A 13,134-nucleotide genomic window follows, 5' to 3' on the forward strand; every position below is an offset into this window, starting at 1 on the left:
ACTTTCATTAAAACAGAAAACCATGCCCCAAATCTACTTCTAAAAATGAACACACTACAAAAAAGGTTCCCAATTAATTCATTCATAAATCTTCCCTTCTTATTCTCAGTACAAGCTAAGAAGCAGAAGCCTTTTTGAATCAGGAACGGATTATCTATAAGAAACAATACTTTGCCCATGGTGACTGTGGGAAGGTTGCAGTAATGTTGAGCTATCACTCCCCAAAGCTCATCCTTTCCCAAACATTTTAGCTGGCCTGTTAAAGTAATACAGTGCTCTGTTTGAGTTTCACCGTCTTTTACTACTCTGAGCACCACTGTGAAGTACTGTTGATCAGCAAAATTACCAAAATCTGAACATCTAAAGGAAGAAATTTAGAATCCTTAAGAGCTGCAAAATGGATAATCAACAAGAAATTGAATGTAAGAAGTAGAGTTTCGCATCTCCCTAGCTATCTCTTTTGCTGTTCATTTTTCTCTTTATTCATTCAATTCTTTGAGAGAATAATACTGAAAATAAAACTAATGTGTTGCTTTTTCATAACGTACAATCCTGGTTCTAAACCTAGTTCACAGACTTCAGGGCGGGGGGGAAAAAAAATCAATCAAAGACTAACAAACATCTACTTCAACTCTTGGATCCCAAGGCTTCTTCTTCAGTGTAGCGGAGCTGTTTGGTAAGAGAGGCACTGCTGAGTCATATACATGAGGATATCACTTAAATAAGCAAGTATATAGACCAAGAATGACAACTTGTTTTAAACAGTGTTGTTTACTGTGTCATTATATCATGATATACTGTCATCTAAAGTGGTTGAGTTGAGAAGACTAATTTAGCATATTTGAAAGCATTCTGCTTCCAAAATTATAGAAGCCATTTAAATAATAATTGATACTAGCAATTCCTATCAGTGCCCCATGTGATTAGTTACGTTAACTAATCACTAATGTGATTATGTTCTGAGGAAGAAAGTTCTGACTATTCTATCTCAGAATCTTGCTTTGCTAAAGTTTTGTCAAGATTCAGCCTTGTATCTTCCTTAATGAACTCAATTTGCCTTAAAACTGGAAATAAACTTCTAAGCACACTTCTAAAGAAAAACTTATTTCTCAACTTTTTGAATCAAATGTCCTTATCTCCTCTTTTCCCAGCTTCACTGTCGCACAATTAAATAGGTGGGTAAAAGGAAGCTAAACAAGGTTCCTTCCCTTTTTCTCCATACAAAAAAGTACACTTGACTGTGGTCCAGTGATGGGGAAGGCAGCAGGATGGGATATGTCCCAGCCCGTGTCAGCTACCATCAAATATTTGAACACTGAAACAGTGCAATACGGCTGATCCGAACCGATACGTGCTGTACATGTAAAATACACAACAGATTTTGAAAATTTAGTTTTAAAAAAAAGGATGCAAAAGATCTCACTAATAATTCTTTAGGTGGTAAAAAATAATAAAAATAATAATTCTTTGATTATATGTTGAAATGACAATAATTATATGTTAGGTTAAATATATTCCCCAAATTAATATCACCTGTAGGTTTTTTTTTTTTTTTTAAAGATGGCTATAGAAATTTTAAATTACATACGTGCCACACATATTTCCATTGGACAGCACTGGTTTAACCAAATGCGTGCACTCCACAAGGGGGCAGCACAGGAGCAGAAAAATTTAATAGCTGCTTTTTTGGATGTCAGGTTTTAAACGTCTTAAATTAGAGTGTTGAAGTCATCTAGGAGGGAAAGTGATTTTTAATATTAAGCAAAAGGTGCTTTTGTTGAAAGCACTATTATTGCTACAAATTGAGGGAGTACCATAAACTCCAAGCCCCTCCACCATCAACATTATAGGCAACCACTGTCTATCCCTGTCCCCTTACTCCCCGAAGAAAAATACCAGGAATCGACTCCAATAAATCCACTCCCTCATTTACTGTCAATGTCTGTCTAAAACAAATGTTCTCACATAGGGGAGACTAAAGTCACATAGGGGGCGCCAGCATATACTTGCTTAGGACATAAGTGACCAGCAGCATGAGTGCACTGTCCAGTCACTAGCTACCGGTTAGCATGTCAGTCCTGACATAGGAAAGCATCTTCAGCCATCTTTGTTACACGTGGGGTCCCCTGGGGCCACAAACTCACTGCTAATGTGCTGTCTCCAACATTGGTGGTGATGAGGCCCTCGATGGTGCCGTACTCCACATCTCTGGGATTGAGGCGTTCTTGGTTGCGCCTTTTAAATTTTCGAAAAGCAACTCCCAGCAGGCAGGCTAGAAGGCATACGGCGAACACTACAGACAGAATGATGAGGCCAACCTCCAAGTGGAAATTCTGTGTTCCAGGAAAGGATTTCCCTGGAGATGGGAGAGAGAATGGTAAGCGGCTGTAAGGATCATTGCTTACTTGTCATTTAACAGCATAACCAACAAGCAGCTCCTGATCCTGATCACGCAGTCTCACGAGCCACAGTGTTAAAACTAAAAGACTTCCTAATACACCTGGCCAGCGGCCCAGTCATTTAACCGTTATTCATTTAGACAATAGGAGTTTGAAAAAATTCCACTGAGAACCAACTTATTAATGCATCTATGTGCAAAGTGTTTTTAAAATATAAAGTACTACACAAATCTCTGATACTATCCTTATTAACTTGGGTTTGATCTGTAAGGATGTTTTATCATCAAGCCCTTACAGACAAGGCACCATGCTGTAATATTCCTATGAGAAAGTGCTATCTCAGTTCAGACCAAATTACCCAATCTGTGGTCTCTCTCTTCAATGTATCTTGGATGTGTGTCGCTGAATTCTCATTGCTATTTGTACATCATGATCTCTGCCTAGGAACCTATTCATGTATGTGTTCGTTAACTCACTTATTCAACATGCATTCACTCACTCAAAACATTCTATCATTGATTCACCCATTCACCTAATCACTCATTTCACTCTCTGGCTCAGACATTATTACCCATTCAAACATTTGTGCATTCACTCGAACACTCACATGTCACTCGAGCAAATATTCACTTTGCCCAGTGAGTTAAATCAAAGTTTCTCAGTTGGATAGTGAAGGCCCATAATTAAAAGACCCCAAAGCAATAATCACCTCTGAATTTCCGACCCTTTCCTGACATTATGTCACCAAGACCTGTTCTTCCCCTTGTATGTCTTACTTTTTCCATGCCCCTGGCCCCTTCAGACATCCAATCTCAAGCCAAACTTCCTTTATAAATTTCTTTTAACTTTCCAAATCCAAATTAATCTACTTGGCACTTAATACTCCACGGTACATGTCACTTGTATGATAAAGTGTAAAACTAAGTATGTACAACATTAAATTATAAATATTGTGCCTCCCTAATTAAATTAGAAACTCCTTAAGTAAAGAAAATAAATTTTGTATTACAACTCTAATCTGGCAGATCATTCTGTAGGGTAGAAACTTCTCACACTGCAGATATGATTTTACCTGAATGCAGACATTTCTTCATGGTCCATTCACTCTATTAATAACAATTTAACTCACAAGGTTTAAAAGTTTATTCCACCAAGTACCCTTTTAGTTTTAACCATTAAATACCAGATCTTGCTCTTAAAAATCTCTTTTATTATTCAACGCTATTTGCTTATCAGACTTTAACCTTTTCTGTACGCCTTAAGGTCCTGACCATAACTTCAAAAATTATGAATTATGTAATATGATCTTGTATCCATTTTTCCCCCCCATTTTTCTGTCTCCTCCCTTGCTGGCTGACATTTCTGGCCATGGATGCTCTTAGTAGCCTCTCTGACAGTTTGTTTCTTCTTTTCTGAGTGCAAAATTGATTAAGTATGTCTATTAAAAATGTACTATATATTAAGTGAATGAACTTGGCTTGGACTGAGTCTACAAAGACCAAGGTACATTAATATTTGTAGGGACTCTGAGATAGCAATTCAGGGCTCATTTTATGGGGAAACAGTTTCAAGGGAGGACTGAAATCCATGTTGACTATAATACGGAGAAGATTCCACATAAGCTACAAGGTTGATGTGAAATCTTACTCAGCTTCAAGTTTCAGTGACAGATCGCTGGGCATCAGATACAGCTCGTCTCCTTCCTCATAAAGAAGGAAAGGTATTCCACTCAGACGCCAGAGTCTTATGTTCCATTTTCCTCCCTACACCCTCAACATAGAGATGAGTATTTACTAAGCAGAACTGTTTTAGAAATTATGACATCATAGCTCCTTTCAGAAAAAGGATGTCAGGAGCTGTTCATCTGCTCATGACCGCCAAGAGAGATCTGGTCAGCCAAGCTGTCCCCAAGGTAGACATCGCCTTGCTTACTTTCCTGAAAACATCCATCCTCCTTGTAGATTCCAAAAGGCCGTGCCTCTCTCCTCCTCGCCACCCACTGTTCAAAGAGTAAGGAGGAAAGCCTTGTGGCTACTTACATCTTTAACCCACACAGAATCAGGACAATACTAACAAAAACCCTTGATCTAGAAATAGAAAAGTCCATGGGAACCTTTAGTGGGCAGCTGGGCCGTGATGTTCCTGTTACACCAGTCCCCTTGGCAGCACTCCACAGCTTGGCCAGGTGACGGCGGGGTCTTACAGGTCATCTTCCCCTGCTCATAGACCTGGAAGCAGCCTTTCTGGTAGACATGAAAGCCATCGTTTATGCTCAGCGAGGAAAAGCACTGCTGGCCTTCACAGTGGTCCTCATTTCCACAGGAGAGGCCTTCACAGACACACATGTAAAGTTTGGGGTTTGCCTTGGGCTTCTCATCTGCAAAGGGGAGAGAGGGAGGAAAACAACAACAACAAAAATCACTGCATGGGTTTTAACCCCATTGGGGGTGTGATAGAGTCTCTCCAAGACCACAAACACATTAACCGAACAGAAAGTCAGGTGAAGCAACACCACGGGCCATGATGTCCATATTCTGTTCTCTTGGATCTCTCACCTGACCTGATAATCGCCTCTTAAGACATCAATGTGTTTATATGAGCGGGGTACTCTTTTAGGTCCTATACTAGGCCAAAGAATGGTGATCATCTGTCCACAGGCTTCTTTCTGAAAATGAACTTCTCCCACTGTGGTTTTCAGGGTATCTTTGGTCTGATGGGCTCTCATAACCCGATTCTTAAATCAAAATAAAATATTTTACCACAACATAATACTCATCACCTTTACTTTATGTCATTGAAAAAACGCCCCTAAATATATGGCATCTGTTAATACTAGCTCCTGCTGGCACCCTACGAATCTCCATCAACTACTAACACAAAGACTGCTGACGTTCCTGCCATCACCTGTCTGCTTCAGAAATGCGCCAGTATAGTAAGAGTTCACAAGGATGTACAATCTATAACTACAAATCCATATTCTCAATATTTTCAGCTAAATATCTTGATTAATTTTTCAGTAGTAGGACACGGAAGTTTTTAAATTAATTACTGCAAGAATTCATCACGGCTTAAACATTTTCAACAGGCAAAAAAAAAAAAAATTGGCACCAACTATTGAGGATGAGGGTACAAAAAGACAAGGGAATAGAACAATGTTTGGACAGTAAGGTAGCAAGCGGGACCAAAGGAAGAGCCCACACAGGTGGGTCCAAGATGCACAATGAATCATCAGTGAAGCACACCTAACCAGACCTCCTAATTGTCTCTTTCTGAAAACACTCATTTGCAGTTTCATCTTTCAAATCACTCTTTCTTTTCCCCTCCTTCGTTAGAATAATTAGTTCAGACTTGCTGCTCCCAACAATTTCCACTAGTGGGGAAGGAAAGTGATGACAGAATGTAAACAGCCAAGTCCTGGAGGCCACTGATTAGTTTGATGAGGCCACTTTCACAAAAGCACTGTTCATATAAGGAGAATCAGCTTTTAAAACTCCCTCCGAAGGTCTACAGCACAGAGAGGCTGCCTTCTAATTCCTGAACCCTCTGTAACAGCTCTGTGAGACAACTGCTTCTTTCTTAAAATAACAGGTCGGATGGCTGTGCTTTCGAGAGGAGACCTTAAGGTAAGGTCTTTGAAAATGTCAAGTTCATTTACACAGATTTGTGTGGGTGTGTGTAGAGGTGTGGGTTATCTCAAAAAGAGAAAAAGCACCCTTCGTCTTTCTTCTTCCCTCTTCAAATGAGTGAAAAATAGTTCACTGCCCACTGTAATGTGGGTGCCTCGTCCCACAGAGTAAGGGCATGCAGACACACAGACACAAGCCTTCTATTTATAATTGACTTGCTAGGTCTTTTGAAAACCACAAGGGGCTCATCCAAGAGCAAAGACATGCCTGAAAGCAGAAAATCCAAAATAGCCGCTGACAGTGTATGTATGTCACTAGACTCACCCCCGAGGACCAAGAGCCCGCAGACATTTTTAATGAGCAATAACTTTAATGAGCCAGGGGATGGTCTTTATTTTTCCCTGCCTAGAGAAATCCAAGAGAAATTCCAGCACCAGTCTATGAGGACGAGAAATGTATATATCTGTTGACATAATCCAGCAAAAAGTTTATACTTGCCAAAAGCAAGTTGAAAGATAATATTTCTAGGGAGTCTAGACACGCTTGCCACTCTCAGATGGCACAAAGCTGGACTGACGGCTGCCAACTCTGCTGCCCAACAGGTGATGATTCTTTGGAGGAAAATGGATGGGTGGGGTGAGGGGCAGAGTTAGTGATGTCGTATTGATTTGTGATCACAGCAGAGAATTAAAAAGACTGTTTAAAAACTGTGCAATACTGCAATTTATGTAAATATGAAACACAGACATGTATTTTAGAACACTAAATAATTTTTAAAGGTCACTGATATCCAAAAATACATACTTACACATTAAAGAGGCTGTATCTGTTGATGCTGGGTTGGGGAGGAGGGGTCAGTGTTGGGATGAAGGGGTAAAATGAAAGTAATATAGGAGAGGAGTTGCTCATGGACTGACAATGAACTGAGGAATCACTCGCGCACTGCACCTACGGTCCCCCAGGAACAGGAGCAAACCACAACTCTACACCATAGATGGCTCACGCATCACGGATCCTATGGAAATGGATGGTCCAGGGTATCAAAGAACTAATGACACTCTGCGGTTCCAATAAAAAATTGTCAATTAAAAAAATGATAACAACAACAATAATAATTTCTCTAATATGCCCTCAGAGTGAACTCTGCTCTTAAAGTTCCAGCCCAAACTAACGTCTAGATGCACAGGTACAAGATGCCTACTGCTTTTCCAAAGTCTCTAGCTTCTGAAAGGATGTGGGGATGGTCTGACAGATGTTTAAACTATAACCTAGAGAACTTTGCCAGAATTGAGCAGCCTCAAGTAAATACCATCTTTAGTAAGATTCAACGCACTGCACCCAACTCTGCAGCGCATCCAGGCGTAAGGAGGCTTAATCAGATCTTATCCTATGGGGTCACAAACTAAAAAACCAGGGTTTTCATATCTTCCCCACCACAATCAGGAAAAAGCAAAAAAGAAGAAGACAGCTCTTAATTATATGTAATAATTAACTCAATCTCTGATATGAAGGGACCATGAGCTCAGTTCAGCATTCAGCAAATGGGAAAGTACAAAACCTTCACCAACTTTGCTTCCTATTTTGCTTCTCAGCAACATTTAACCTTCTTAATTTAATTTGCACATTCCCATATAACTAACAGAGCCCTTTGTGAATCAATTTTTTTATATACAGCCAAATAAAAACCAAGACCCTAAATTCACAAGAATATAAGGATGACCCTATGTAGCCACGCACACGTCTGCACGTACGCACACACATTACTTAAACGCCACTTTGGCAATTTCATCCAACAGAGTGGATTAGTCGAAGAGATGCCAAAAGGAGTTTCTGAGCTAGGATTCCTAATTCAACAAAGCAGGTTAGAATCAAGGTAGGAGCATTTTCAGATCTTCATATCCACAATTCTAAGGAACACAGCAGGCCCCCAAATGCTTATGATTCACTGTTTCCGTCCTGTTAAAATTTAGGAATAACCATAACATGTGTGGGCCTGTGATATCTTATTTGGGGTAGGCTGGCGGGACAGGGAGGTGTAAGAATTATCACAAAGCCTTTTTTAGGGCCACAAGTAAGGGTCTGCGGACCTCTAATCTCTCAGACCAGGATATAAATACACTACACATCAGGGAACACCACGGAAGGGTAATCACCCTCTGTGACTGATTTTCAACAGTCCAGCCAGGAAGCACCACATCTGATATGAAGCATTTTACACTTGCCTGTGCAAATAACTAGGAAGTACCCTGGCAGAAGGCAGCCAGTCTACTCCACCTAATTGACACTCATTTAAATAATTCAGTAATTGAAACATCAAGCTGGAGGTATTCCCTCTGTGTGGAGCTCACCCACATTGTTTGTTCTAAAGGCACCTCCCGGCATTACTCAGTGTTGTGGCTGGCACCCTGTGCCCTCTGCAGCCCCAGAACCAGGCCCGTGTGAACACACTTGCAGCCCACGTCTGGCTGGGAGCAGCAGGGAGTCCTCGGCACCACCTGGAAGGATCCGGGGCTGGCTCTGAAAGGCCAGGCACAGGCTTGGAATCCCAGGGGTTCACTGCGGCCAGATCTTTTGGTTTTTCTTGTTCTGGTCAATACTCAGGCTCACCATCTGGTCACACCTCCTCTCACAGCCTAATCCTAGACTAGCAGGGGCAGAGGCACAGCAAAGAGCATCGAGGACTCTTTAAGACCGTCCACGGTGTGGGATGATCGCGTGCCTCGTAGTGAGAGTGCCCACATTTAAGTCTAAAGTGGGACTTGAGCAATCTGGGCACAACTGCAAGTGGGTCTCCACGTTCTGCCACCCACCTGCCCAGCCATGCACTCCAGGATGCTCTACAGCATTTCAACGGATTATCATTCTACATGGTGCACAAAACCCCACATTTCCCACTAAAGTCCCTGACACAAAAGACAAATGAGAAAATGCTCCAAGTCGACCAGCCTGTAGCTACGATCCCAGGAGTCAACAAAAGGAACAGGCTGAATTTCTCATAGGCTCACCTCGAAGCAGCACAAATAACAATGCAGTTATTAGACTACTGTCATAAAAGTCCAATAGCTCAGAACTATATAGGCTAAAAAAGGAACCCCAAACATCCCTGGACTCTTTCCAACAGTATAAACGATTCATTCATTTGAAATGACAGCTTATATTAGGCTCATGGATATGGGAGTCCTTCCATCAGCTCCTAATCCGAGAGTGCAGTGTGGCACCTCTCCAGAATCTGAAAGCATCTGAGATCTCTGGCATTAAACAAAGGCTTACGGAAGGATTTTGCAACGCCAGGTATCACTGCCAGCAAGCCTGCTCCTAAGACAGAAACACGAAGGTCTGTCCGGAATGCCTAGTGAAGGGCATCTGATGGTCTGGCAAGAAGGCAGGCTCTTTGCTCAGAAATAAAAGACATCCAAGTGCCTAAATGCTCTCATTATAAAACATTCACTTAGGGAAACTAAATCATTTTTTTTCCCGATCAGAGAAATTGATACTTGGTAAAGTTGTAAAAGCCAAGAAGAAAATATGTTCCAGGAGTTAAGAAAGAGCATAAAGGCATTTGAATGGGATCACATATAAAGGAGAATAACAGGAACAAAAATGACTGTAGGGTTTCCACGACTGTGAGCTAATGATGCCTCCACTCGGAATGTGTTCTTCCTCCAGTGTTCCCTCACTGAGCTAATGGCGCCGCCATTCAGATCTACAAAGCCTGATTCCATGACCCTAAAAAGGGAGATACACAGGGAATTCCCTGGCGGTCCTGTGGTTAGGACTAGGTGCTTTCACGGCCGTGGCCCAGGTTCGATCCCTGGTCAGGGAACTACGATCCCACAAGCTTCCCTCCCCGCACCCCCCCCCCAAAAAGGGGGGGGGACCACAATGGTCATCCTGGCCTACAAGAGTCCTGGTTCACCTGCTTTCTGCCTCTGCTCAGCTGCCTCCCTGCCGACACCCCCACCCGCCTTCAGATCTCACCTCAGCTGTTATCTCCTCAGAGAAGCCTTCGTTCACAAACCCAAGTGTAAAGCAGGAGCCACCGGTCTGCACTCACACACGTGGGTCTGCAGGTCTGCGGACCGTCACGTCTTCCCTGCAGACTGTGAGCCCCGTGAGGGGAGGCGCGGAGCCTGCTCTGCCCACCGCGATACCCTCTGCCACGGCCTCACCACGTGGCAGGAGGGCAAGCCTGATGAACGCTGCTTCAGAATGAATTTTCTCCTCGCAGACAGGATTTAGAGGTGGGAAGAGACATGATGCTGGTTTTCAAAGCAGACTGAGCCTATAAAGTCTTTAAATGAGAGCTCGTCAGGCAGGGCTTAGTCACTGGGCCAACATGTCTGTGCACACCCCTTCTCCCTACAGGAGCGCACCACAGCGTCACACCTGCTCAGCTACCTGGGCTTACGGGTGTGGAAAATGAGTACTTTTTGTGGGGTGGTAGGTTTTGTGTTTACTTGTTTGTGTGTTGCAAGAAAGAGGTAAAATGTAAGAGTTCTGAAGACAAAGAGTTATTTAATACATCAAGAAAACTGCAGGGCGTTTATGGGAGGTCCTTCCCCGGATGACTGACTGGAGGACTTCCAGCTGCTGTGATGCTACGGTGATCAGGGTGGGATCCGGGTGGTCAGCACACAGCGAGCTCCGCGGCCCCAGCCCGTTCAGGGAGCTCACGCGGGACTCGCCCGCTCAGCAGGGGAAAAGACGCCCCTGGTCTCTGCTGCCGGGTTTCTCTTATCAGTGAAAATAATGGCATTTTCAGCAGGGAGTGAGGAAGAGTGAATTACATCATTTTCCTCTTCTTGCTTTGCTGAAGGTGATAAGGATTCCTAAGTCACCCTGCATTTGAACTGCGAAGCTGGCGGTGGGGGGGGAGTTCCGTATGTTTATTCTGTGTCTGGGCTGACTCCCTGTCTCTGAAATAATCCCTGTAAATTAAGCCTATTGCAGCAGCCACACCTTCTATTTCAAAGCCCGAAAACTCGGTCTGTGCTGAAGTGACTAACAAGTTAAAGAGCATCGTGGGGTACTGACCTAAGACAATACTGGTCTGTCTCTTCCATGCTTTTTATGATTCCCTGAACGTAGCAAAGACTTAGCGTCAACACATGGGCCATGTCTGTGAAGCAGCTCCTTCATGTGGGAGGAAATAATGACCCCTCTCTTCATTCTGTCTTCAAACTTTTTGAATCATCGCTTCAGAGAAACAAATGATTACGAGGCCTGATGAAAAGTACCTAATTAAGGAATTCTTCCAGAGACCACAATACGGCCCCACCCCACCCCAGCCCCACAGACTACTGACAATTCTTGCGTCTGAGCGAAGCCCCACTTGTTGGGAGAGTAACAGAGACGACCACAGATGCAAGGAGGGGGAAGAAGCCGGGGAATTATACACATTTCAGAGAAGTCACTCCTTGTTCAGATCAGGACAGCCAGTGACGCGGTATAGCATGTCTCAGGCTAGAAGCTCTGGTCACAGTGTGGGAAGAGGTGTTCCTGGCTCTTTTGGGTTGTCTCCGCCTTCTCCCTAGGGTATCTGGGGAGTGCCTGGCCGCTCCAGTGAGGGTTTCCTACCCAGGCTCTATGTTGAAAATTCTGGTTTTACGGGAAACCTTAAACAGGGCTGCACACGGGACGGGACAGCAGAGCAGGCGCGCCCAGCTGCCACTTCCATTTCCCCTCCACTGCCCCCCTCAACCTTTTTCCCTGGGAATTGGGGACAGAGCCTCCAAGGTTGCCAATCTTTGCTCTGCTTACCATCAGCCAGCTGCCACCACACCCCCACACCCTTTCCGGAAGCTTTCAAACCACAGAGGTAAACCCTTCAAAAGATGGGCAGGGCTCCAATTTGTTAACAGCAGTCTTACAATACCAGCCTCTAGACATCATGGCACCCAGAGCTAAAGGCGAAAACGTCTAGAATTAGTCAAATTCAGCTAAATTCCTTCTCTCTAGCTCCCCACCCCACCCCATCCCAGACGAAAGCACAGAGGGAACAAGGCCATTCCCAGACTTTTCTCTCCAGCCCAAATGAAGCCAAAGAGATCAAGATATCCAGGGGTGAAAAACTAGGGCAGGGCCCAAGCCTCTGAAATTTCTGCTTCCTTCCCTCCCAACTTCCCAATCATATCCCAAGGCCCTACCAGGTCCAAAACTCCATGAAAGGTCAAAGAAAGTAGGAGTCCCATGTCTTCAGTCCCATGAATACATGCTTTGGGCATCTGTATTCCAGTCTTTATAACTTGATCTTTGCTTTGCCTACGTCTTTACCCCATCAGTCTAATTAACATGGGCCACCAGAATTCATTAACTCCCAAATTCAATGCACTTAAGAAGACTGGCTTCCTCATAATAGACTAAAGCCTCTACAGTCACCATGAGACAGTTGAGCATGGGTCATTTTGAACTTATTCTCATTTACCCCTGAGTTCCAGGTGCCTACACTCAAGGTAGAAACAGAAAGCCGTCTTCAAAGTACGATGAACCAGAACTGGCTTTTCAAACACACACTCCCTCCCCCTCCCCCACGCGCCCCCATCTCTGTGGCACTGCACACCATGGCCGGCTTCCACAGTGATCTTGGACCTTGGCAGAAGAAAGGCAGCTAAATCTGAGATGTGTCACGAGGCCACTGGCTGGGGAGCAAGAATATCTAAACACAAACCAAGGCGAGAGCAACAGGCCAGAGTTTCCGCAGACTCCCTTTGACTCCTGTGGCTGCAGAGCACTGACGGCCTAAAGATAACCCAAGACTCTAAGAAGGGTCACTTTTAAATAGTAGCTTTCGCACCACCAGTCATTTCAGAAGTATTTCCTTCCAGAGCCTGCTTCCATCCACATCAGTGTGCCAAGCCTGCCCAATGATGGCAAGCCCGCAGCAGAGATGAAAGCCCAGAAGGAAATGGAAAGAGTCCCAAAGGGAAACAGACAGCTCCTAACACGCTGGTTCTATTCCGTGCCCACATTTGGGCTGCTGAGAAAGAATAATCTAGCAAAGAGACACCTTGTAGAAGTGGTCTACTGACAATCACTGGGGATTAAAGAACAGGTAGAAAGCCAAACAAAGTAGTTTAACTCAATGCCTCCCCTTTCTAAAACGGAGGCAG

The 13,134-nt window shown here is 43.8% G+C and overlaps 1 protein-coding gene across 2 annotated transcripts in view; it reads right to left on the reverse strand.

Moving 5' to 3' along the window:
* The window catches only part of ACVR1 (activin A receptor type 1), a 124,146-nt gene that overhangs the window by 29,480 nt on the left and 81,532 nt on the right, over positions 1-13,134 (reverse strand). For both annotated transcript variants that reach the window (XM_057746048.1, XM_057746049.1), the window contains 2 exons: positions 4,513-4,776; positions 2,145-2,356 (listed from right to left, as the gene is read on the reverse strand). In XM_057746048.1, the coding sequence (XP_057602031.1) occupies positions 2,145-2,356; positions 4,513-4,776 (476 nt within the window). The remainder of the gene's footprint in view (positions 1-2,144; positions 2,357-4,512; positions 4,777-13,134) is intronic.

Source organism: Hippopotamus amphibius, chromosome 8, assembly GCF_030028045.1.
Source record: "Hippopotamus amphibius kiboko isolate mHipAmp2 chromosome 8, mHipAmp2.hap2, whole genome shotgun sequence".
NCBI lineage: Eukaryota > Metazoa > Chordata > Mammalia > Artiodactyla > Hippopotamidae > Hippopotamus > Hippopotamus amphibius.